The sequence below is a fragment of the Fusarium oxysporum genome, chromosome II (genome assembly GCF_013085055.1).
Source record: "Fusarium oxysporum Fo47 chromosome II, complete sequence".
Taxonomy (NCBI): Eukaryota; Fungi; Ascomycota; class Sordariomycetes; order Hypocreales; family Nectriaceae; genus Fusarium; species Fusarium oxysporum.
In genome coordinates, this window is record NC_072841.1 from 905,010 (window position 1) to 929,196 (window position 24,187).

The window sequence follows — 24,187 nt, forward strand, 5'->3', positions numbered from 1 at the left end:
GTGCCAGAGAGCTACAGCCACTACGATAAGAAACAGAGGTAGATTCACAAGAGTATTGACAATTGATCAACAATATACATTAGAAGGGTACCATTTTGCAAAGTACAATTATCCTGCCTCGCAACCCGGCTCATTAGCTGGTGGGGTATCTCCAAATGCGACTCGGACCCATTGCCCCGGCAACGTGTTTACATAAACAAGCAAACGCTTCGAATCGCCAATCTCCAACCGAGCTATCCCGCATCAGGCTCTTCACGAAACCAACCATAATATCACGTAGCTCCCATGAGCTACAGACCAAGCGTGTACTGATACCATTTTGCTTTCTACGCTACTTTTTTTATCCTTCGCATATTCGCAACGCCTCCTGCTACCGCCGTTCATACGGGTGCTTCACTGCTCCTTGCTTTCCATATCCTGGTCCCTGTATTTAGGCGCATTGTTTTCACCATGGAGGAGAATCCGGTAGGTTGTTTACCTGGTGCCCTCATGTTTCAGAAGCTGATGATTCTTGGGTGTAGACATTTAGGAGCTCCAAGGTTAGTCGACTGCCGGCGCCGTCGATGTCGATGTCAATAGGGGCTGGAGGGGCTGGACTCACAGAATGGAGCGAATCGCAACATAATGCCCGCATTGCGTCGACGGCAAGTTCGTTGTCGGCTCTGAAGAATCTGAAGCGAGAGATTCCTCAGCCAGGTATGCAAAAGGAGCGCCTATGGTGGTTCTCTCTGACATGAAGCAGCATCGCAATCTGACCCCAAGCGCAAACCTCTCTCTGATCGCGCCCTCGAATATCCTTCAAAGCCAACATCGCATGTTCCCGCCGCGGCTGGTGTTCGATCAAATATGAGGCCTCAGAGTTTGGCCGGAATGTCCTCCGGGGTAAGTTGAGATCCTTGGTACCCTCGTTATTAGAGGGCTTGCTTCTGCTGGATCATTATGATCGCACGACAGCTGCTAATTCTCCTCAGCTCAAGCAACCCTCAGCCACCCAGTCACGATACGGCGCATCTTCAAATGTCTTTAGCAGGAACCAGGCCGCTCGAAACGGGGCTCCGACAGCCACATCGCGAATCAATGGAGTGAACGGAGTCAATGGAGTCAACGGACGTCCTGGCCATGCCCGATCGAAGAGTCAAGCACCTCGTCCGCGTACGGCCCATGCTCTCCGCGAAGAAGACCGATACGAAGCTCCAACGAACAATGGTACGACGACACTTTCGCAAGATACATCTCAACCTATCACCACACTTTCATGCGATAAAATCAGAACCTCACAGTCTTTCGCAACATTGCCAACGATCAGAGATAGTTCTCTGACTTCAAGATTCCTTGAAATGAGTCTTGATGACAACATTCCTCACGGAAGTCAAGCGATTTCCCGACCCTTAACACGACAGTCTTCACAATCTTCAACCACCTCACATATTTCTAATATTCCATGCAAGCGCCATGGTAGAGATGATCAAAGTAACATGTCAGCTTCAACCTCTCGACAGATCTTGTCAGAGCGGCCTTAGGCAGTCCCTCTGAAGCCACCGACCAACGAGAGGGTCAAGAGGAAGCTCCATGAGTTTGAAGCGTCTCTATCTTTGTCACCAGTCAAACAATTCACAAGCCCCGTCAAGAACTCCTCCCCTAGCAAGTCGTTTTTGAACAAAGATTCTAATCTGACATCATATGTAGCCTGGGACGTCGATGGCCGAGTAGTTGATATGGAGTCTCAATTCAAAGAACTCAAGGAGATGGTAAATACCACCTTGAGCGAACGCAAGGGACAAGACGATGCTCTTGAACTTGCCAAGAAGCGAGGTAGGTAGTATCATTGGATGGGATACCCAGCTACTAATCAAGTCTACAGTGCAAGAGTTGGAGGGTGACAGAGAGAAACTTGACCTAAGGAACGACGCACTCAAGTCCGATCTTGATGCAGCAAGAGAGGAAGGACGCCAAATTCGACATGAGATGGAGAAACAGAAATGGGAATATCAACGACAAGTGGATGACCTGGAACGAAAGCACCGAGAAAAGATCGACGATATGACGAGGCAACACAGAACAGCAGTCGACGAGCTTCGAAGAGAACTGGATCGATTGAAAGAGCAAGAGACGAAAGATCACGAGCAAAAGATCGAGAGTTTGACTAGAATGTACCATCAGGAGCTGGCTGAAGAGCGACAGAAGAAGGACCGCGAAATCCAGGAACTACGACTTCGAATGGGCAATGAGCATCAAGACATGGGAATGGCCATCCAGAGGAAGGATCGAGAACTTCAAGAAGTCAACTCTCAAGTGGAAGGCCTCCGAGGAGACCTCGAGCGAGAACGTATCTTGAAGAACAGCCTGCAGACGAACATCGCCGAGCTCTCAGCAGCCAACACAACACTCGAGGCCAAGATTAACTCACTACGATCACACGTCGAATTTCTGGAATCTGACAGCAAGGCGCAATCCGACTCATTCGCCAGCATGGAAGCACGGCTCCAAGAAGCTCTGCGCATTGCAGAGGAGGCCCAGCACAAACTCATCAAGGAGGAGACGGAACGCCGAGTACTTTTCAATAAGTACCAGGAGCTCAAGGGCAACATCCGAGTCATGTGTCGAGTGAGGCCTGCACTTGGCAATGGTGAGGGCGAGGAGGCCAAGATGTCGTTCCCCGATGACAAGACATCTGCTGAAATTGTTTTGGCTGGTCCTGAGGAGAAGAGTAGTCTGGGACAGATCACACGAAAGAACTATCCCTTCGAGTTTGATCGCGTTTTCGTTCCTGGCACTCAGAACCAGGAGATCTTTGGTGAGATCTCTCAGCTTGTCCAGAGTGCCCTTGATGGGTACAATGTTTGCATCTTCTGTTATGGTCAAACTGGATCTGGAAAGACGCATACCATGTCTTCAAACGATGGTATGATTCCTCGTGCCACCCATATGATCTACGACACTATCACCAAGCTCAAGGAGAAGTCTTGGGACTACACAATGGAGGGTTCATTCGTTGAGGTGTACAATGAGGAGCTCAACGACCTGTTGACGCCAAATGAGCGATCGGCGAAAAGGCTCGAGATTCGGCATGACGAAGCTCGCAAGCAGACAACCATCACAAACTGCAAGTCAGTCCGTCTCGACAGCCCATCAAGTGTGGAGACTATGCTTGAAGAAGCACAGAACAACCGATCAGTGGCTGCAACCAAGGCCAACGAGCGGTCGTCTCGTTCTCACAGTATCTTCATCCTGAAGTTGATCGGAGAGAACTCAGCAACAGGGGAGCGTTGCGAGGGTACGCTCAACCTGGTCGATTTGGCTGGTTCCGAGCGTCTCAAGCACTCACAGGCTGAAGGCGATCGAATGAAGGAGACACAAAACATCAACAAGAGTCTCAGCTGTCTCGGTGATGTTATTGAGGCCCTTGGTCGAGGTTCAGGTCACATTCCATACCGCAACTCCAAGTTGACACACTTGCTGCAGTACAGTTTGGGCGGTAACAGCAAGACTCTGATGTTTGTCATGGTGTCACCTCTTGAGCAGCATCTGAAGGAAACATTGACGAGCCTTCGATTTGCAACAAAGGTATGTATAGTCTTTCCAGGTTTCGCAAACGCAACGCTAACAAGAATAGGTGCACAACACTCATATTGGTACAGCCAAGGCTACCAAGAAGGTTCGCGATTCTACATAGGCAGGACCATTGTATAAACTGTCGATCACGAACAAGGAGATCGGACGTCAATAATGGAGTTGCGTTATTTTGCTGCTTTTGAGTTGGGTCATCAGGATAGCGTCTGGAACAGAGCATCCAGAGCAGGGAGTTAGGGTGCATATATGATTGAGAGCTGTCGCCTTACCTACATTGGTGCATACATGGCCAGCTTATGATGTGTTTGTTAGGCAAGCAGGCTATTAATTGATTTCTGGACATGGGATTGGTAGTGGAAGCTGGTTGAGCTGGCTGTGTCGATACGTGGAAATTGTATATATCAATACAGATATGGTTACGACATGGATTTATGATGATTACTAACGAGAAGTATAAGTTGTGTTGGTGACGGTGTTGGTGATGATTTCTTGGTGTTGTTTCAGGGCGTTTGTTTGCGCAGCCAACCGTTAACCGCCGATAGATTAGCCAATCAGACGCTACGAATTCTGTACCGTAAACCATCGTTTGAGTTGAGCGCTGTTCTCTTTGATGTTGCACTTTCACATTCGTTCATGATCTCATTTCTTTATTCACCACAGCATATTATTTATAGAGCTAACCAATAGCTTGTCATTTTACCTCGTACCTGAAACGCATGCATTGAATTGGTTGTGAGATCCATGGGCTAGTGCCCTGCTTCATTGTGACTTTCGGTTTCACGGAACGAGCGAGAGAGCAGCCCTCCACGGCGAGGTAGATAAAGGGACTCAGTGGAAGCTGTTTGGCCATTTGGAAGCTCCAATTGTGCGCTTCTGCGTCCATCTATGCTTTACGTTCGCTCACGTGGCATCTCAAACTCATCTACGACAACGCTCATGACTATTCCACTCGCTCACAAATCAGCGTAACCTCTTCAGCAACGATATCCGATATGTCCAAAACACCAACAGGTCTAAACGACTCGATCTGGGCCATAAACGGCCGCTCTCGTCTCGCAAACTCAGCTCCTTCAACGCGCTCGTCGTCACAGCCTTTAGCACGCGCATCCTCGCAACCTTCACAACCCCCACCATCCTCAGCCCCTCCAAGAAACCCAGTTTCAATATCAACATCGACAACGCGCTTGAACCCAACACAGGCCTTTCACCGCTTTGAACAAGCCTGTCAGCGTCTACGGTGGAAGTACCTCGATTTACAGACTTCGTACCACCGCGCGCTGAATCCAGAGGAATTTGGGTTTTTGGTCACGGATGCTGAGCGGAATTTTAAAGTTGACTTCCATGAGTTTTACGCATGGATTGAACAAGCGCTTGTTCTTCTCCTGATGGTTTTCGGCATATCAGTATCGCGCGGCAATTCGTTCAAGACGGGAAATCACACGTATCACGAGAATGTGCTCATTGAGTTAGAAATGCCAGATTGTCCGGTCCACGAGGCGCTAGGCAGAGGGGAAGTGAACCAAGCTCTTCGTAAGGCGAAAGAGCTTCGGAATCGTTGGAAGGATGTTGCTGATGGCAAGGAAACGCCGCCGTTAAAGATGTATGATCTGACGTGGCTTGTAGGACAGATCTTGGGAGGGTTGGAGATTGGGTATGGCATTGCCGCGGGGAGAGTGCAGGAGGCGATGCAGAGGCAGTGGGGTGATGGGGATGAACATATGGGCATGGGAGAGGTTCAGGTTGATGATGAGTGGGAGTGGATGGTTGAACCAATGGATTGGGAGGTTGCGTAGGGGTAATAACAGTGCTTGGATGATGAATTGGATGGATTGGAGTGAAAATACATAGCGTAAGATAGATATTCATCGTCTGTAGACATATCGAATAGTCGTAATGGACCATAGAGGAGTCTATCACTCATGAATCATCACGTCAAGGGCTCCATACAAGGACAGGCATCTTTCATGGCAAGGAACACTTGTAAAATCACCCCGTTGTATTTTCTTTCAATTATCTAACCCCCACCAAATGCCAATACCAAAATAAGTATCCCATACAAATAAAGACCCAATCAAATAAGTAGAAAGACATCAAGTCATTCAGAAAGAAAGAAAGGAAGAAAAAGAAAGCATAATATGCCATTATATCTCCTCACCATTAGAAACCCCATCGCTTGCGAACATAAGCTGGCTCATGGTACGAGGGAGGCTCGTAAGCAGGTGGTTCATATTTAGGTTCCTTGACACCAGTGGTGGTAGAAGACTCCTCGGTGAATTCGCTTGTGGTAAGAATAGTGGTGAATCCAGTTGCTGCGTCGGCCGTTGAGGCGGAAGAAGCGGTTGGCCAGCCGTCGTTGGAGCTGGGTCCGAAGTCGTAGCCTTGAGGGCCGGTTGACTCCGCAGAAGGTACTGGTATTTCAATGGGTTGAGAGGAAGTGGCGATCTCGGAGTCTGTTTGAGTAGCGGTGGACTCAATTGGAATGAACTCAGTAGGAAGAGTGGTCTGGACTCCAACAACAGTCTCAGTCGTGCCCTCGAGATATTCGGAAGTGGACACTCCAGCTTGACCCTCTGATGTCTCAGCACCGATAGCTGTAGTCTGCTCGATCACCTCGGACGTGGCAGAGGTATACTCAGATGCGAGGGAAGAAGCCGAGGTGAAGGATCCAGCCAAAGCGGAAGAGTCATTACTTTGATCGGCTGTGCTGTGGACGATAGTGGTATTGTCGTAGATGTGAGTGTGCCTGGTTGACGTGCATGGTGTAGTGGTGGATATTTCAGCTTCTGTCGTGAGTGTAGACGCTCCAGCGGCTGTGGACTCAGCAGTAGGAATAGTAGCAGCCTCAGAGCTGGCATCCGCAGCGGAAGCAGGACCCTGCCCAGTCTCGGTGCTAGCACCTTCAGCTGAGGAGGTTTCGACGACTTCAGTATTCTCCTCAAATGTGGAGGCCTCGGCGGAAGCAGTGTAAATAGTCGAGATTCTCCCCGTGAGTATGACCTGACTGGTAATAACTGACTTAAGAGTGGTTGTAGAGACCCTTTCAGGGACAGTAGAAGCGCCAGTGTCTTCTGAGAGGGTAGAGCTGCCTTGCCGTGAGACATAAGTCTCAGTACTCAAGCCTTTGGTTGGAACTGACTCTGTGCCCAGGGAAAGAGACTCGGAAGGTTGCTCAGTTGAACCCTCAGAGAGTGTCGTGGACTCCGCACCCTGCGGGAACTGAGTAGTGCCAGGTGCAAGAGCAGAAGAGTCAAAACTCGGGGCAAAAGTAGGCATCGTCTCCAGGTTGGTAACGATCTCGGAAGTCACCTCCAGGGTGGCAGTGCTGGTTGAGTATCCATATACGGTAGACTCCAGCTCAGATGAAGTCTCTCCAGCAAGAGCACTTGACCCAATGGAGACAGCAGGCTGTGAGACGACACTGGAAGTCTCAGAGATAGAAGTGTAGGATAAAGAAGTGTTGGCAAAGATGCTTGTAGAAGGGATAGAAACAGTAGGCAGAGAGATGACGTTGGTGAAAGTCTCAGACTCAGACAGGATAACCGAAGAACCAGTCGGAAGCTCGATACCAGAAGAAGTGCCAATGTACTGAGTAGAAGTACACTGAGAGACGGTAATGTAGCAAGAGAGGGCACACTCAGTCACTGTAGCTTCAGCGCGAGGATAGAACCTCAAGCCAGCGGAAGGACAGTTAGTGATGGTGTCAGTTACTGTCACAGTGACGGTATCCTGTGCACAAACAGCCAATGCCCTGTACTAATCAGTATCTATCCCAGCTGAGAGACAATAAGAAACAGCTACCAGAGCACCACGAGGGTGAGGCGAGCGAAGAAAGACATGTTTGGCAAAGCGAAGATTCCAGAAGCGACCGTATTGAGAATATGGCAAATGAGTTAAACAGAAAAACGAATGACAAAGAGCGCCAAATATTTCCAGTGGTCTCACTCCGAAGATTTTCTCTCCTCAAGTCTTGCTTCATCTCGACTCTTTATACCTCTCATTGAGGCCTCGCACGAGTTAGCAACCCCAACCCCTGATGCCGCATCCATGCCGTGGTACCGGAAAGACCGCGATGCTATTATTAAGGAGATGTGTCTATCCACGCTGTATGTTTCGTCTAGCCGTCTAGGAGATCATTTTACCCACTGGTTGACTGATTTCGGGTTCCGGCAATGCCATGGCGTTGGATGTTTGTTTGTTTGCTGAAGGGACCGTACCGTTGCGACGGGAGTCGTTCCGTTTTTGATGCCTCAGCCCGTTTTTTGGTTCCCGTGAGATCGAAAGTGGCGGGATGTCTAAATAGATCTGGGATTATGTGAGTTGGCAATGGTGAAAGTGGGTGAGTCAGTATAACGTCTCACTGTCACATCCAGCGACAACGCTTAATACAGGACTTTATCAGCTTCTGCAAAAGTTCTTGATGCAAATCGATCTCAACTTCCGATCGTGCAGGATCATGAAGCTCACCCATGCATGGACGTCGTAGCACAGACACGACACAAGCTTCATATTTACAGCTGAACAAAACAGATCCGGAAATACACAAGAAAGCTTGTACCGAGATACAGCGGCATTGTAACTTACATTCATGGTATCACATAATTTCACAACAGGCTGCCTCAGACCGCTTTTCGTTTGGTGTGTGTGTGTGTGTACATTTAGACGTGTGGTTTAGATAGACATACATACGGCAGGCTGCATATTCCTTGATGAAATTACACAGAACGCAACGGGCTCAAGAAAACGGGCTTTGGCGGTCAGGATAAAAAGAAATAGACAGGACACGGCGTCCTGCTGCACGAGTCAAACGCATGGGTAGCCATCCGAGACTGAGTGTCACGAGTAGAGCACGTTGCCATGGTGTTTGGAGGTTTCACTGCATATTGAGGAAAAGCTTGAGATTGAGTGTTTTTTTTTGTTTGTGCTAATATGGCGGGATGAATATGTTGATCACAATAGCTTTGTGCCCTTTGTGATATCATCGTTGATTAGATGGAGGCGCGGAGGACTTTGAAGGCGTCCTCACGAGTACCGGTGAATCGAGCCTCGGCAGTCTTCCAGTTGATGACGTTCCAGACGTTGTCAACGTAGGCAGCCTTTCCGTTAAGATACTATCACAGTATTAGTCGTTTTCCTGAATTGTTTGGGGTAGGCTTACTTGAAGGTAGTAAGCATGCTCCCACATATCAACACCAAAAATAGGAACCTCTCCTCCAACAACAGGATCCTGATCCTTCGTCGTAACAATACGAAGACCATGCGTATCCTTAACAAGCCATCCCCAACCACTACCCTGCAGTCCCAGAAGTGTCTTCTTGAACGCCTCCTGGAACGCCTGAATGCTGCCCCACGTCTTTGAGATCTCAGCACTAAGCGTAGGAGCACTCTCGGGCTTTGCGTCAGCAGAGCTTGAGGGGCTGAGATTCTCCCAGAAGAGAGAGTGGTTGATGTGCCCGCCGCCATTGAACTTGATGGCTGATTGCAGGGCGATCTGGCCGGCGATGTCGTTGGTCGAAGTAGCGGTTGCGTAGTTCTTTAGCGCGGCGTTGAGGTTTGTTACGTAGGCTTGATGGTGCTTGCTATGATGAAGTTCCATGATTTGAGCAGAGATGCTAGGCTCAAGGGCCTTGTGCCATGGTCAACTTCTCATACTTTCATGCCAGATATCACGGCGGAGAACTCACATCATAGGCGTACGGCAGCGCCGGAAGAGAGTAAGTACCAATAGACATGGCAGAAAAAGACTGAATATTATCAGGAAGAGCAGTATAAGCTTGATTATGATCAGAAGCAAGATCAGGTTCAGACGAGGAGGAGGAGGAGACAAAGAAGAAGAGGGGTAGAAGCGGGATCCTAGAGAAGAACATGATGGAGAGCGATTGCGTCAGAGCTAACAATTAATAATATCTTATTCTTGCGTGCTTCCACGGTAGTTGGTACGTATTTCGGGACTCGAGTTCATCAAGGTGTTGCTGTGTTGTTGATGGAGAAGAGAGTCGCACTAATTGCGCAAACTTGCTCATACTCGCTAACTCGCTCGAGCGCCTCAGAACCTTGTCACCTATAGAGGTTGCCCAATTAGGAACAACGCTAGGTCTTGCGACGCAGTGATTGGTTCTTGTCTATGGCTTGGACTTGAGTGAGAGACTTCGAGAGAGATACGGCAAGTTTCAGAATAGCTAGCAGTGACTATATCTTGTAATAATTAGATTTGTTCTTGAAATAAATGTTCTCTTCATTTTGTATATATCTCTCTATTATTTTATATCTTTTCCTCACCAATTTTCACCAGTGCATTTACACTCACCTAAACCATCAACATCACCATGTGCGGCCCAGAATACACAAACAGACCTCGAGGAGGCGCTCTCGCCGCTCTCAATCCTCCCATCAACTCCATCTCATCCAATATTTGCGGTGATCTCTCTTTTCACACTCCCGGTAGTCCTTCAAGCTCAAGAGCAACACACGCAAGACTCACTCCAAGTGAAGAGTGCAGTATGAAGGGCTTCTCCGACTTATACGTTGTCATTCAGTGAGTCTCATCCTTCTGCTTCTGAACAGTTCAAAGTTAACGTCGAGAAGTTCTAGTGGTGACCTGACAAGAAACGCCAGTGAATGTGGACTCTTCCGCCAGTTTTCCCTCCAAACGCCTCCGACATCTCGCGAGTACGTCGAGTTACCCTTACAAGGGCCATTATCGCTCGAGGTTGGCGGTGATGGAATCATTGGAAGACGTGTTTCAGTATACTCTCGTCTCGCCTCTGGACAGGACAGGATTGTTGCTGAAGGCATCGTGGGCTTCAATTTTATGAGCCAAGCATCACCTGAGGAAACGTCTTGCCCATCATCGCCGTCGCCATCGCTGTAGTGAGGAACCTCTATGGCTTGTGGCTGCAGGTCCAGGGCCATCAAGGTGGATAGGTTGCGCCCTGGTCGGGAATAAGAAATGGGATGGAATAGCTCAATTGGTTAGCCACCATCATCATTCTGGCGTCGTTGTTATCAGGGTTCTCTTTTTTACTTGGAGTTGGCATCAGGCTGTTATATCTGCGAATGAGGAACTTGTCCAGTCTCGGGCAACTTAGCTTTAAGCATGAAATCAAGGAGGCGTTGGCGACATGGCGTTGCGATCTTTCGAGTCAGAATATATAAGAACGTTTATTCTCATCAAGCCCCCTGGATCTTCTTGGAACGGTGAAACTCCATTTTCGCTTCTCGCATATTTGCAGCTTGTCGTTTTGTTGGATGTGATTCTGTCTATCAACACTCCTTTTTGTCAGCAGCGAGATACCTATCCAGCGTCATATGAGTGTGTTCCAGACTTCTGAGATTGTCAAGGCCTCAAATTTCGTCGAATAACTCGATTCGTTTACTGGCAGATGGTTATTTGTGTATTGAAACATGGGTTCAACAACGGATATAAGGGCGCCGCTTCACCCAACTTGAACAGGCATTGATTGACATAGTTGCACTACCAACACAGCACTGCATCATCGACAACACCAGATCGCTGCTACCAAGACAAATTTACGAGCAAATACCAAATACTCACTGCAATGATTCGTACCACAATATTTGGCCACGAAAGGCTGCCTCATTTATTCAGCCTACGCTTCCAACACAGCCACGCACAGCCACATCAACCTCACCCACTCCCTTCTCTATCACCGTCATGTCAGCCTCGCTCACCAACCACTAACAGTCTAATATCAACCACTTCAGCCAAGCCAAGATGTCCAAAAACAAGAAACCCCAGTTCATTTTCCAACTCCTAATCAGGGTCTCTCCTTCCCTGTTTCACAGACCAATTCCCTCCCTCGTTTAAATAAACCGCCCATAACCAACAGACTCTCTTTGTTCCTCTCGTCATTCCTTTTATCTCTAACCCACCGCCTTTTCAACAAAACAATGCCCTTTGTCGCAAACACCCCCGAGTCCTACCTCAACCGCTCTGACTCAAAAGCCACAAACGGAACATGTCGTGGACTGACCTCCAACGGCCGCCCATGCCGTCGCGCCGTTCAACAGACGGCGCCCAAGACTGATAAGCGCGGAAGACCTGTTACTCCCGACCCCCGTGATGAGAGTCTCTACTGCTGGCAGCATCGAGAGCAGGCGAATATGTCGGCGCATTCGAGTCCGGGGCCTAGAGCTACTTCGACGCCGATTTTGGAAGGACGCACGAGTTTGGATACACTTGCGGATAGGTTGGGGTTGGTGGATTTGCAGGAGAAGAAGAAGTATAGAAGGGATACAGATCGGCGAAAGCAGACCGCGCCTAGACCGAAACCGCAGCCGAAGCAGTCTCTTATGTGTTGCTGTTTCTCAGTACCTCTCCAAGATGTCCAGGAGTCTCGGCCTTCACGACCGCAACCTCGTCCAGTCCAGAAAACATCGGCCTCGGTACCGCCAAAGCGCGCTTCAAAACAACATCTTACCGCATCGCAAAACACATCTTCCGCCAAAACCTCTCGACGCTCGCGAAAGTCCACAGGCTCGCAGACAGCGCAGATAAAAGACTTCATTCCCGACTCTGTAGACGCCCAGACCGCCTCGGCGCTTATGTCCGAACTAGCACGTCCCTTTGGCGCTTCAGAAGAACCTGGTTTCATATACATGTTCTGGCTCACACCTACATCTCAGTCGTCTTCTGCGCCCGTTGACGCAGCGCGTTCGCTTCTTTCACCACCTTCACCGAATCGGCCACCGCGATCTCGAAGTGCTAGTAACGCTGTTTCAAGCTTCGCGGCCGCTGATCCATCAACATCAAAGAACACCATGCTTCTCAAGATCGGCCGCGCAGCAAATGTTCAGCGTCGTTTGAATCAATGGCAGCGTCAGTGTGGTCATGAAGTTGAGATTCTGCGATACTACCCATATCTCCCTGGGTCACAGGAGTCATCTGGTGTAGTTCCCCATATGACGCAGCATGTGCACCGAGTAGAGCGCTTAGTTCACATCGAACTAGCGGGCATGGGTCTCAAGAAAGATGCAGAGAAATGTGATGCTTGTGGGAGAGAGCATCGTGAGTGGTTTGAGGTGGAGGCCACGAGAGAAGGAATCAAGGCCGTCGATGGAGTCATAAGACGATGGATAGGATGGGATGAAACGATGACATGAAATTAATTATTACATTGCATAGATATCTACATATAGCCGGCGTTGGGTTCACATGAATACACGAAGTTACGATCCACAACCCCCCCAAATGTCACGTTCAACCAGACACAAAGCTGCGATCATGGTATCTATAATATAAGAATAATCCCTCTTCCATCTATAAGTAAAGTACCCATGCCATCTCTCATGAATCGTGAGAAAGTTCTTTCAATCGAATGCATCTCCCGTTCAAATTCCACGCTATACGAACCGCACCTCATCAAATAGACCTGCTCTGACTTGAATAAGGGCAGCCAGCTCGAAGAGAAACGATTGTAGGATGATAACGTTGGTTACAACGTGCGACACTGAAACAGTTGTTGTGTTCTCCCTTGCTTCTCTGGGTTGAGGAGTTTCGGGTTCTGGTGTATCCAGATTTCGAGTCTCTCGTTGAGGTGTCGCAATCTTGTGTTCCTCTGGTTCGTCTTCCTTGGTCTCGGTGTCGTGATACTCAGACTCACTAGGCTCAGGTTCATCAACCTTCAGGTCCTTGGCCTCGATTTCGTTGACTTCCACTTCCTTAGCAGGTTCACCTTCTTCGGCATCAACATTTGCCGAATCCTCCGCCTCTGACTCAACCGGTTCCATCGGTTCGGCAATTTCAGGCGCAGTTTCGGCGTCAGAGAGATCAGTCTCCGTATCTTCCGTCTTCGCATCATCCTCATCCTTCACCTCCACAGGTAATTGCTCAGTAAGATCAGTCACAGTATCCTCAAACTGGTCCTCATCAGCTTCAGAGGGGGCCTGCTCAGCATGTTCCTCCTCCGTAACTTCGGTCTCCATAGGTTCGAGCATTGGCCTCTTGTCAAACTTGAGGGGAATAGGCTCAACCTTGACATCTGGCAATCCCACCTTCTTAGAGAGGATAGTTTGGTCCATAGCCGCAAATTCCGCCATCTGTCGAGCAAGCGCTTCTTCCCTGGCCTTCTGCGCTGAATCGATGGTATCGAGCGTCCTTGGAGGAGAGTGGCTACGTCCAGGAGTGCCTCGCCCCCTGCTATGAGACGCTTCCTTGGAACTAAGCACAGACTTTCCAGGTGTCGCGTTGCCGCTTCCAGAGCTACGGCCCAGCTCTTTGCGTCCTCGCGGGCTGCTGGCACGGCTCGGCGTTCCCAACTCGGACAAGAGACGATGCGCTAATCCTTCCAGTGCCGACGGTCGGGAAGGCGATGCGTTGCGCGATACCTCTTCAAAGCTTGGTCGATCGGGAGGATCTTCGCTGATGGGGGTCGGCCTGGGTGTGGGACCCGCATGGTGTAACATTGCATCCGCGGTCCTGAAGGCGTCGCGCCGTTGTTGCACCAACTCGTCAAATCGGGGAATACTCCTTCTGTAGGCAGCCACCTGCTCTTCCAATCTCCTGAGAACGTTTAAAACACGCGGTAAAGACGCCTGAGACCATTGCGGCCGTTGGCGGCATTGTTCCATGGCTTGTAGCTGTTTCTGTTCTGGGGTTGGGGATGGCAGATCCTCAAAATCATCGTCGTCTTCACTCTCTACATCTTCGTCCTCCGTAGACTTACGTCTTTGTTTCTCAACTTCATTGTATATATAAGAGCTTGGACTTCGCGTCAACCATCCTTCGATCTTCATAAAACCGCAGACTGCCAAGTCAACAAGTGTCTCAGTGACGGACAAATTCGTCTCGACTTGATTGACGAAGAATGTCTCCAGGAGATCCAGTAGTGAGTTGAGAAGAGGGTCATCGGGTCGCAGAGTGTGATCTGCAACCTCTTTAGGTGCTCCGGGAAGGCTGTCGGGCAGCCTTTGGTTACTCGTAGATGCCCTGGGCGCGACGAGCTTGAGAGAGCAAGGGTGTGCTTCAAGCCTCGACATGGTATCTCGAAGGACAAGCTGATAGACCTCGTCAAAGTCATCTTCACCTCCTATTGTTCCCGCCAATGACATGATGAATTCGACCTCTTGCTCCTGAGCGCCTACTGTTCTAGTGGCATTCTGAATAGGAACATTATCAGTTCTTAGGAGAGTGACGATAGCATATCGGTGGTGTCTCTTAAGTATAGCTGACACCAGTTGTAAGGTAACATGAATTGTTTGTTGATTCCGCGATCTCAAGCATGCGAGAACGAGATCAACCAGGTTGAAGAGTAGGGGCGTAGCAGCAGGTTCTGCCCTTTCTGCCAACATCGTGGCCAGGTCCATCGACTTTCTCTTGCGAGCCTTGCTGGCAGACGAGCTTGAGCCAGGTCGGGCAGAAGCGATGTTATCGGGGAGTGCGAGGAGGTAGTGAAGGATGAGGTTGATCATGTCAGGGTGATCGAGTGATTCCAGGATACGGCGAAGATAAGTCAAAACAGCCACAGACGAGCCTCCGTCGATATCAGAGGACTCAAGCAGTGAGGGGTATCTAACCTGTTAGCATAGTTCGGGGTGAGAGTCGCTGGAGACTCACAATAACTGTTGAAGGAAAATAACTTGGAAATGCTCCAGCAGAGTCGACTTGACCTCTACAGACCGACAGTGGTTCAAGACGTCTTGCCAGAATAATAGATGTGATAAGAAGGTTTCAAGGTGAGATTGGAACTCGGGTGAGCACGAGCTGATAACTTCGTAGTTGGATGTAGGATGTTCGTAATCGGAGAAGGCGAGAATAGGGGGTAGGTTATGAGGGAGATGGTCGACGACGAGTTTGCGGCTCAGTTGGCTGTACAAAGCGCCAAGACCTGTTGCCATCAAAGTTGATAGGTCACTTTCGACAATCCACTGTTCCAGCGGTCCTGAACTCGACGCAGCTTCGATGATATACAGCAGACCTGTTCGCGCAAAGTCGCCCACCTTGCCCTCATGGTGAATATAGTCCATGAGGATATAAAACAGGGGGAAATCGGCCTTTTGTGTCCGTCCAACGAACGCATCGCGAGGGTTCTCATCCTTCTCTCTGTTCTGAAGCGCCACGCCGCGGTGTGTCTTGAACCATGCTGGTAGAATACTCGGGTCCAGCCGAATCTTGGTTGTGATGTTAAATGCTAGCTCGACGACACGCGACTCGGTATCCAGGCCCAGGCGCACGCTGTTGATGCCAGTGATTCGCACGAGAAGATTCGTCAGGCTGGCGGAAAAGGTTTGGTTCTCAACAAACGCTTCCTCCTCGCTCTCGATAAGGGTCGCAAAGAAGAGGACGGCCTCCTTAATGATCCACTCGTTGTACGAAGTCGTAGCGATCTTTCCAATGGGCACGTAGATTTGCTTGAGCGAGCAGTATTGGATACATGGATGCGGTAACGGCCTTCGGCTCTCGTCGCTTAGGATGTTGGTGAGTTCCTGAAGGCGGATTTCAAGGGTCTCGGCGGCGTCGCTGTCTCGAGATAGGTTGGATGATGCTCTCCAAGCAGACTACTCTGGTTAGTGCTTGTCGCAGGCATGGGCTAACTTCGCTGGTCCTCACGAGTAAGAGGCTATATTGCTTTTCGAACCGGTGAAGTCGTTTCGCAGGATCATGTCCCAGGTCCTTGCGGGTGCCCCCAGACGAGAGAGGGCTCAATAAGCGCGACCACTGTACGGAGAGCAATTAGTTGGGTGTCATGGTTGCAGTGACAGATGGTGATGAGATACTCACGAAATCCATGACGATATTGGAGTCATCTCCCGACGACTATAACTGGGGAATAAAGGTCACCTTGACCACATAACGGCACCGCTCAGGTCCTTGTAAGTTGAAGTGTTGAGAGCTGTTGTTTCCTGGGTCCAGGGACAACCGAGTGGACATGTGGCGCTTGGTGTGGCTAAGGTGAATGTGGCTGCAGGTTCAGGGTAGTTGCCCCTATTTTGAAAAGACTCGATCTACTCTACACTGCAGATAGTTCATCTTAGCACAAGTTCACAAGTGGATATTGTTGTTGACCTTTCACTTGCTGTGTCGATGGTCTGTTCTATTTTTATGTTGAATAAGCCTTTGAACGAATGTCATGGACATGTGCTTGTGTCGGCAAGCACATCGTTCGACTGCTCATTCACAGAATAGATCAACCAACAACTCCAGGTCAAAAGATGAACCATCAGCTTGAATAAGACAATAGCTGGCAGCATGTTGAGGCCAGCAGCCTTTCCAATTATCCTGAATTAAGCCCTTATTTGTAATCGGAAGGGAATAAGGGGAAGGACGAACCTCACGACATTTAGTACAACCAAGGAAGACGATTACATTACATGGAAAGGCTACTACGAGATGAAAGATGAAGTCAATAGAAAGTATCAGAGACATCTCAGCCATCTCAGCCATCCCTCGGCTTGTGTTGGTTATCATACATTGTGAACTGCCATAACCTGCTCTGCTCTCCGATGTCTACGAGCTCGCACCAACACTCATTCTAGCAATCACAACCAATGCTTCTTGCACCGTTTCGAGATCAAAAAGGAAGGCATTCCATGTGTCCTCACTTGGCACGCTCTGCTTATTGGTCATGCGAAGGACCATCGTATCGCTCGTACATCATGCGGCGACGTTCACGCGCGATCTCATCCCGGAGAGTCTCGTTTTCCTCTTGTATCTCGTCCACTTTCCGTTCGAGGCGGTTGATTTCTTTTTTCGTGTCTCTAATATCCACCTGGTACGCGCGCCGAATCTGCTCTGCTTCGCTTTTAACCTTGGTTAACAGCTCTTTGTGTTGACGGCGCAGTTTCTTGGTGTCTGCGTCTATGGCAGCGCGCCCCTTTACGATGTTGGCATCAACACGTTCCTTGATACACCGATCAAGGGCCACAAAGCGACGTTCAAACTTCTCCTGGCGATAGTAGTAGTGACGATCCTGAGAATATATGAGCTTAACGAATATATGAAAAAGAGAAAGGCAGGAGACAAACAGGAAGATGACGATGTTGACAAGGACGTACCTTTGTTTCACCAGTTGTGTCTTTGGAATCCGGAGCTGAAGCACTGGTGGTCGCTTCGGTGGTAGATTCGATGGTCGAGGCCTCAGATGGATCAGCGGCAGCTTGGGCGGGCTCCTTTTCTTGCTTCGGCACCCATTCTCCCAGCTCCTCTCTTTCCCTCCGCAACTTGCGTCGGTGCCGCGAGCCCGGCCGTGGGCGCGACATGTTGGCGATGAAGTTTTAGTGTTGATGTTAGGGGTACAGAGTAATGGATGAACACTTGGAAGTTGAGCAAGGATCTCGAGGTGTAAAGAGACAGGATAAGGAAATCAAGAGAACCTGTTATTACGCTAGATAGAGTGAGGTGATGAATGACACTGGCAATGCACTGCTAGATGCAAGTTACTGCGAGTTGCTGCCAGCTGCTGCCAGCTGTCATCGCCAAACGGCATTCACTTTTCTCGCAACCTACCACCCAATCAGCACTGCAGTTCGAATGCAGAATAGAGAACAATAGAATGCGGCCACTGTGATTCAATGTGCTCTTTTCGTAACCAGCCCCTCCCTCTGCTGCCTATAAATTCTCTCCTCTCTCCCCTCCCTCTCTCTCTTCTCTTCTTCCTTCATCATCATCCTTTCACTTCTACAGAGGTCAACCACAACGCAACTTCTGCTCTTACTTCATCCTTGTGACGACCATTTATCATCATCCGAGATGGCAAAACCTACCTTATGCCAGCGCAAAATGCTTGACGCACAAGCTGTGCAAGCTGGGCAAGCCTCCACTCCCCCGTCGGAAAGCTATTGATCAAAGACCGCATTAGCTACCAGGTCTCACTAACCCCCACACAGACCGAGATCGATATGGTCATCGAGGAGACTCTTCTTGATCAGGTATGTCTGCTTCTTTTCTCATCCACCCTTGAATGCACTCCTCTTGTTGCCCCTTCTTCCCCGCATGCGAGCCAGGAGCATCAAAGTTCCCCGACACAACGCCCAGGTCTTCGTATCTGTCTTCAGATGATGGCCTTGGGTGTCGGGTCCCGAGCTGTGGATCTAGGTGTTCATGTGAGCATCTCCAAGCTTAGCTTGGACTGCAGCTTGGGTCGCTTCCAGGTCTTCAAAGTCAAGCGCCAAGGTATCCAGTTCGGCTTGGGAGCATAATTCGGGGCCCCGAAGCGCTTGTTTTTTCCGTCGAAACTTTGGGTTGATATCTCCAGGCTTAGCCTGGGCACACCTTTGACTTTGGGGATCGCGGCCTCGTACCAGTATACCTCGGGAGTACAGTCCACACTGCCTTTAAGTTGCGTCTTGGGCATATCGTGTGGGGTCTGTCCAGATGGTCATATGTTGCTCTGGGACTGGAAAGCAGGGTTCAGTGGTCGTGGCGCCAGAAGTTTCAAAGTGCATATCGAGGTGCAGACATACTCAGCTTCGGAACCCTTGGCTGACGGATGTGATTAGCAGGAAACGATTGAAGATTGTAACGTCCCGCTTGAGATCGCCGCTATCAAGACGCTCCTCGGCCAGCAACAGGACTCAATTGAAGAAAACGGCGAACTGATCACCATAGCCGATGCCAAGATTTTCGAGCTTGAGCCTGTGATCAACAAGATCGAGGAAGAGTTTCCGATTGTCAAGAACAAACTCCGCGCCTACTGCAAGCAAACGCTCGATAGTTTCTCCGACGAGCTTGACGATATGGCTAGGGCCGACAGAGACAAGTGGGACTGTGTTCACGAAAGTGTAAGTATATCACTTCAAACTTTGGTAAAGCCATGGACGCTAACAATATTTTTCCCTTGCAGTTAATGGACTTGGACAGCAAGTAGGGTAAAATGTCCGAGTTGATCGACAAGGTGTCAGAGGAGAATGCGACGCTCAAGGAGAAGATTAAAACGCAGAAATCTGCCCTCATTAAGCAGAAGATCGCCCTCAAAGAGGAGAAGGATGCCAACAAGCAGCTCAAGTCCGACGTGGCCAGCATGATGCGTCGACTTGTTGCAGTCGAGGAAGTCGTTCACCCGGCCATGTGCGAGGCGGCTGAGCAGAAGCTTGGAGAGCTGGGTGTCTGAAATACTCAGTAATGATCTCGGAAGATGGATATGTACGCGGCAATGATGTGATTAGATTCCAGCCAATGACGGTAACCTCAGTCTGGTCACCACTTGGCTTATTGTATTGTATACACGAAGAGTAATTGAATGAACATAAGCGCACTGCGACTTTGAACAAACACTTGAATGCCCGAACAATGTGATATGATGTGATGTGATTGCAACGACTTGTTCTTGAACAGCCTTGCGCCCGACAACTTTGTCTGTCCTGAAGCTTGGTGATGGAGTAGTGGGACGAGAAGCTGGACGAGCATAGCAAACTGCCAGAAGGGCAATGGGGAGCAAGAAAACCCCGAACCTTCAACCAAGGCGCCAAAACAAATAGTCTAAAGGCCCACTAAGCTGTACTAAACTTACCTAAACCTTTTCATGGCTTAGGATATAGATCATAAGTTTTGCCTCCTCTGGAAGGAGTCGGTCGAATGCATGGAGTGACGCATCCCCCATTGTTCACACACAAAGGAATTCGCAGAGTGTTTGAGGGTGACGATGAAGAGCAGAACAGAGGAATATGAAGAGACCAGAGAGGTGAACCACAGTAGAAAAGATGGCATGAATAGATCCTTAGGGAAAAGGGCAGACTCATCTCGGCACACTTGCCTCAAAAGAAAACCCCGCTTGGGGATGTGAAAAGAGCTCAAGACATGAAGACATCACCATTCAATAGACACACATTTAACAATGGCACTACTTTTATTCACTGCAAGCGCTATCCAACTGCCTAGCCTGTCGAAATCAAACCAAACAACCGCTGCCCTTCAATCACAGCCATATATCACCCAGCCAAACTCGACCACTCGCTCACCTGGGGCTCGTCGGATCACCATTGCTGCCGCTGCCGCTACTACCGCCACCGCTGGCCCTGGTGCGACTTGCCCAGATGTGCTTAACCCGGTGAGAGTCCATGGGCGGCGACGCGTACTCCTCACCACTCGACTGCGTGAAACCGCTGACGTTGCTGAGCATGCTAGAACTACGTCCACGAGAGCGAGTCATACGCGGCTCGAAGGGAGGCGCAGTGGGGGGAGGTTGCCAAGGGGACATGGACGGGAGAGTGGGAGCCGATGCCGAAGGGAGGACGTTGTCAGAGGCGGACCAGAGACCAGTTGGGTAGTGAGGAGGAGCCGTGGGATCGGGGTTCCAAGTACTCGAAGTCGTAGGCTGGAAAGGCGGACCAAGGTGGGAGTGTCCTGCGTCAAGAGGAGGCATCATATCGTAAGACATGCCATTCGAGTTGATGTACTCGTGGAAACTCTGCAGCTGCATTTGCAGGTGTCGAATCTCCTCACTCTTGTTGGCATTGTTCGCACGAACATGAGCCAGTCGCTCATTGTAGTTGGCTTCGATACCAGCGACATGACCCTGCCAAATGGAACGCTCTTGGTTTCGTCGTTCTGCCTCATCAAGCCCGCGGTTGTTGGCGTCGGTGATGTTGGCAAGCTCGTTCTCAACCTTAGCAATTCGAGTCGCCACCTTGTTACGGCGGGTGTTGAGGTTCGATTTCTCGACTTCCTTGGCCTTGATCTCCTTCTCCAGTCCGGACTTGTACTCCTTGAAAGCCTTCTGAGCTGCCTCAAAAACCTTCTTCTCGCTACTGTACTGCTTCTCCACCTTCTTTTTACGTTCGCCGAGTTCAGGTGCAGTGTCGAAGTTCTTGAGCTGATCAGCGAGTTGCTGGGTGTCACGCTCTGCCTGGGCTTTCTGGGTCTCTTGCTGACGAATCTTTTGTCGGTACTTTTCGTCATGGTTTCCAGCCGAAGAGAGTTGATTATCCGTCAACTCGTTGTCCTTTTTGAGGGCGTTGGCGCGGTTCTTGTACTCCTTTCGTAGAGTCTTGAGGCGGGACCTCTCCTCGCTAAGCTTGGCCTCGACTGCAGCAATTGATGTCCTAAGAGTCAGGGCAGGCGAATCCGGGTGAAGGGAGCGCTGTCCGTTAGCAACAGGAGGTGGAACACCGTCCACTTCCCGCTGAGTGGCCTGGACAGTTCTGATGCTGGTTGAAAACAGAACCTCATCAGTCTGGCTATCCACAAACTCACAGACATACTTGGAAGCAGGTCTGAGTCCGTAGATGTCACCAGTCCATCGAACTCCTTCGTGAGATTCTCCTGGTGACTCCTCGATCGGAAACATGCGAGTGGGCTGCCAAACAGCGTTGTTAACTCTGACGTAAAATGGCTTCGAGGTGTCGATATTGGCTGGTCTAGAATCTTCGCCTGAAGATTCAACGGAACGCGGCTCGTCGTCGTCGATTTCGGGAAAATGGCTAGTGTTAAAACAAACTTCATCGCTACCAATGTAGGATATCCAAATTTGGTTGGGTTGGTTGTTGAACGGAGCATTGCCAAGATTGTGAATGTCGGTAGCATTAGTTCCGGCAGACTCAGAAGCCGCATGGGATAATTCGTACTCTTTCACCACAACAATCTTGGTGCTCGCCAATGCCGCCCATAGTGGTTGTTGTAAACGAACTTGAGTGCTTTGCTTTCTTCTTTTTTTGCTTGTAGGTACTGTGGATGTCGAATTCAGACCTGCTTCAGTATCAGGCGTTGCGAAGCCTCCTTCATTAGCCGTATCGCTGATCACACTTGGTGGCTTTCCGGCCTCAGGATCGCTGGCACCAACAGAAGCGTTGGCTTTTTCGCGTCTGAGATACCATTCTCGGATATATCGCACAATTCCTTGGGTTAAAATATGAATGGCGAGAACACTTCGAATCCACCCATAGGCAGACATCTTATCGTATGCGCTAGAAGCAGAATCGACTGGGTTATTGAAAACATGGGGCAACCGCCAGTGCTCTGGTATGTGTCGAGCCACACGACCCCAATGAGCTCTGGTTCCCCTGAGTAAGTGATGACCTATCACCCACATAAAACATGTGGTTAGGCCTCTCGATGTTCCATCCCTCGCACTCGTCCCCCCTCCCAAAGTAATGGCAATGACTGGCTTGGCAAAATCCAGAATAGCATCCTGGATTGGACCCCACAGAAAGAGCCATACCAGAAGGAAGAAGAAGTCAACACACAAGACAGTTACGAGAGAGGGCATGGTCGAATTGCCGTCGAAAATCTCGGCAAGGTTGATACTCATTCCCGAACTGGTGGCGACGGGAGGAACAAAGGTAAGGAACGTGAAGATGGTGTATATAACGGTAAGCGAGAGCGAAGGGACGTGCATAAGGATGATGAGAATAGCGAGTGTGTCCTGCATAGGAAGAGACTTGAGAACCGTGGTTGCGAGGTCGAACGGGCCCGAGTCGCGGTGAACATCAGCGTTCTTCATGGCATTAACGTCGATCTGGCGGTGGCCAGCTTCGACACCACTGAGGCCATTGGCGTTGGACGAGTCGGACGACATCTCGGAGACGGCGTCAAGAGAGGAGCGGCGGAGGTCGTCGGTACGGGAGTCATTGGAGGCATCATAGACACACTGCTTGTACGGGCTGTTGGCGTGACCATTGACGGGCGTCGACTGTCCAGCAGCACCAGCAGTGCCTTGTTCAGATCGGCGAAGAGAGTTGTCGAGCAGGCCTGAGCCTTTCTTGTCAGAAGAACGCTTGGCAGAACCTACAAGCCCATTCTCATGGCGATTATCGCGATGACTGGCGGCGCCTTGCTGTCGCTTACTCGAACCTGGAGCGCGAGGCATGCGCAACGACTTGTCTTGCTGCCACAGTCTGACGAACCCAGGAACCACTTGGGAACAGGGCCGGCAGCCGGGACAAGCCTTTAAGGGACAAGGGCTTGGTACAGAGAGTTGGCGACTCGAGCGTTACGGCGTCTCGGTCGATTCTAACACGACGGGACGGGTAAAGTATCGGGTCTCGGAATAATATGTAGTAGAGTTGGGAGGCGAGCCGTTGCGACAAGAAGGTTCGTGGTCGACATGTGCATTCGAATTGAAAACGGTCGGGAAAAGGAAACACGGGCGACAAGAGCTATGATCAAACTGATAAGGGCGACGACAAGAGGGGAACTATCGTCAAAATGCAACAAAGCAAAACCTGCCAAGATCGGCCGGAGGGCCGCAGAAAGCAAGTAATGAGCGTTGCAAGGAGGTAGTTTTGATCGGTTACGAGATGATTTACAGTGGGATGTTGTCAAGTGGATAGTTGGTAAGATAAGGTAAGGAAAAAAGACAAGGCAAGGTAGGGTTGACTGTTGGTTGAAGTCAGGTGGTGGAGGTGGGAGATTTTTTGGCTGTCAAAGCCCAGGCTTGGATTGGATTGGATTGGATTGAAAAGGAAACAGAAAGGAATAGAGAATAAGGAATGGAGTGGCAGAACGCAAAGACGATGGATAGATGGGAACGGGAATAGCGGGGAGAGGGGACTCGCACTGTGCCAACAACAAGCCAACGCGGCTGTTTCTGACGCTGTTGGATGCTAGGTCCACTGTAGTCCTAGTGGCTCGCATGATCTCAGCAGGGCTCCAACCTCCAGCTGCCAATGGATGGTTTGCGAGCTGCACGAGAGATGAATCCCCGTTGGAGTGCGGAATTGGGGCAGT

At 49.9% G+C, this 24,187-nt stretch overlaps 8 protein-coding genes across 8 annotated transcripts; 4 read left to right on the forward strand and 4 right to left on the reverse strand.

Annotated features, from left to right (window-relative positions):
• The first annotated feature begins 4,208 nt into the window (after positions 1–4,208).
• FOBCDRAFT_214038 (uncharacterized protein) lies at positions 4,209–5,527 on the forward strand. The gene has a single exon (XM_031172655.3). The coding sequence runs from the start codon at positions 4,563–4,565 to the stop codon at positions 5,361–5,363; it is 801 nt and encodes a 266-aa protein (XP_031049440.2). The 5' UTR covers positions 4,209–4,562; the 3' UTR covers positions 5,364–5,527.
• Positions 5,528–8,450: 2,923 nt separating this feature from the next.
• On the reverse strand, positions 8,451–9,569 carry FOBCDRAFT_154082 (Manganese/iron superoxide dismutase). The gene is made up of 3 exons (XM_031172657.3): positions 9,252–9,569; positions 8,726–9,193; positions 8,451–8,678 (listed from the first exon to the last, which is right to left on the reverse strand). Exons 1-3 carry the CDS (start codon positions 9,432–9,434, stop codon positions 8,556–8,558), a joined length of 774 nt encoding a protein of 257 aa, XP_031049442.2. The 5' UTR covers positions 9,435–9,569; the 3' UTR covers positions 8,451–8,555.
• Positions 9,570–9,835: 266 nt separating this feature from the next.
• FOBCDRAFT_256645 (uncharacterized protein) lies at positions 9,836–10,438 on the forward strand (the record flags this gene model as incomplete). The annotated part of the gene is made up of 2 exons (XM_059611188.1): positions 9,836–10,102; positions 10,132–10,438. Exons 1-2 carry the CDS (start codon positions 9,894–9,896, stop codon positions 10,436–10,438), a joined length of 516 nt encoding a protein of 171 aa, XP_059466704.1. The 5' UTR covers positions 9,836–9,893.
• A 763-nt stretch (positions 10,439–11,201) lies between these two features.
• On the forward strand, positions 11,202–12,770 carry FOBCDRAFT_214041 (meiotically up-regulated gene 113-domain-containing protein). The gene has a single exon (XM_031172661.3). It carries the CDS (start codon positions 11,479–11,481, stop codon positions 12,688–12,690), a length of 1,212 nt encoding a protein of 403 aa, XP_031049446.2. The 5' UTR covers positions 11,202–11,478; the 3' UTR covers positions 12,691–12,770.
• On the reverse strand, positions 12,771–16,403 carry FOBCDRAFT_214043 (Retinoic acid induced 16-like protein-domain-containing protein). The gene is made up of 4 exons (XM_031172659.3): positions 16,307–16,403; positions 16,136–16,243; positions 15,143–16,083; positions 12,771–15,097 (listed from the first exon to the last, which is right to left on the reverse strand). Exons 1-4 carry the CDS (start codon positions 16,313–16,315, stop codon positions 12,931–12,933), a joined length of 3,225 nt encoding a protein of 1,074 aa, XP_031049444.2. The 5' UTR covers positions 16,316–16,403; the 3' UTR covers positions 12,771–12,930.
• A 738-nt stretch (positions 16,404–17,141) lies between these two features.
• On the reverse strand, positions 17,142–17,784 carry FOBCDRAFT_268688 (uncharacterized protein; the record flags this gene model as incomplete). Its single annotated transcript, XM_059611421.1, has 2 exons — positions 17,142–17,495; positions 17,581–17,784. The coding sequence occupies 2 exons, from the start codon at positions 17,782–17,784 to the stop codon at positions 17,142–17,144; spliced, it is 558 nt and encodes a 185-aa protein (XP_059464061.1).
• A 333-nt stretch (positions 17,785–18,117) lies between these two features.
• On the forward strand, positions 18,118–19,634 carry FOBCDRAFT_256649 (uncharacterized protein; the record flags this gene model as incomplete). The annotated part of the gene is made up of 3 exons (XM_054703201.2): positions 18,118–18,453; positions 19,024–19,305; positions 19,392–19,634. The coding sequence occupies exons 1-3, from the start codon at positions 18,424–18,426 to the stop codon at positions 19,632–19,634; spliced, it is 555 nt and encodes a 184-aa protein (XP_054559176.1). The 5' UTR covers positions 18,118–18,423.
• Positions 19,635–20,350: 716 nt separating this feature from the next.
• On the reverse strand, positions 20,351–23,445 carry FOBCDRAFT_13472 (uncharacterized protein). Its single transcript, XM_031172665.3, has one exon. The coding sequence runs from the start codon at positions 23,325–23,327 to the stop codon at positions 20,478–20,480; it is 2,850 nt and encodes a 949-aa protein (XP_031049450.2). The 5' UTR covers positions 23,328–23,445; the 3' UTR covers positions 20,351–20,477.
• Positions 23,446–24,187: the final 742 nt, after the last annotated feature.

Coding starts and splice junctions, on each gene's coding strand:
- FOBCDRAFT_214038 (XM_031172655.3), top strand. CDS start 4,563: ATGTCCAAAACACCAACAGGTCTAAACGACTCGATCTGGGCCATAAAC.
- FOBCDRAFT_154082 (XM_031172657.3), bottom strand. CDS start 9,434: ATGTTCTTCTCTAGGATCCCGCTTCTACCCCTCTTCTTCTTTGTCTCC. Junction 9,194..9,251: donor CGCTGCCGTACGCCTATGAT/GTGAGTTCTCCG, acceptor CCATGGCACAAG/GCCCTTGAGCCTAGCATCTC. Junction 8,679..8,725: donor AGCATGCTTACTACCTTCAA/GTAAGCCTACCC, acceptor ATACTGTGATAG/TATCTTAACGGAAAGGCTGC.
- FOBCDRAFT_214041 (XM_031172661.3), top strand. CDS start 11,479: ATGCCCTTTGTCGCAAACACCCCCGAGTCCTACCTCAACCGCTCTGAC.
- FOBCDRAFT_214043 (XM_031172659.3), bottom strand. Junction 16,084..16,135: donor AGCAATATAGCCTCTTACTC/GTGAGGACCAGC, acceptor TAACCAGAGTAG/TCTGCTTGGAGAGCATCATC. Junction 15,098..15,142: donor ATTTTCCTTCAACAGTTATT/GTGAGTCTCCAG, acceptor CTAACAGGTTAG/ATACCCCTCACTGCTTGAGT.
- FOBCDRAFT_13472 (XM_031172665.3), bottom strand. CDS start 23,327: ATGCCTCGCGCTCCAGGTTCGAGTAAGCGACAGCAAGGCGCCGCCAGT.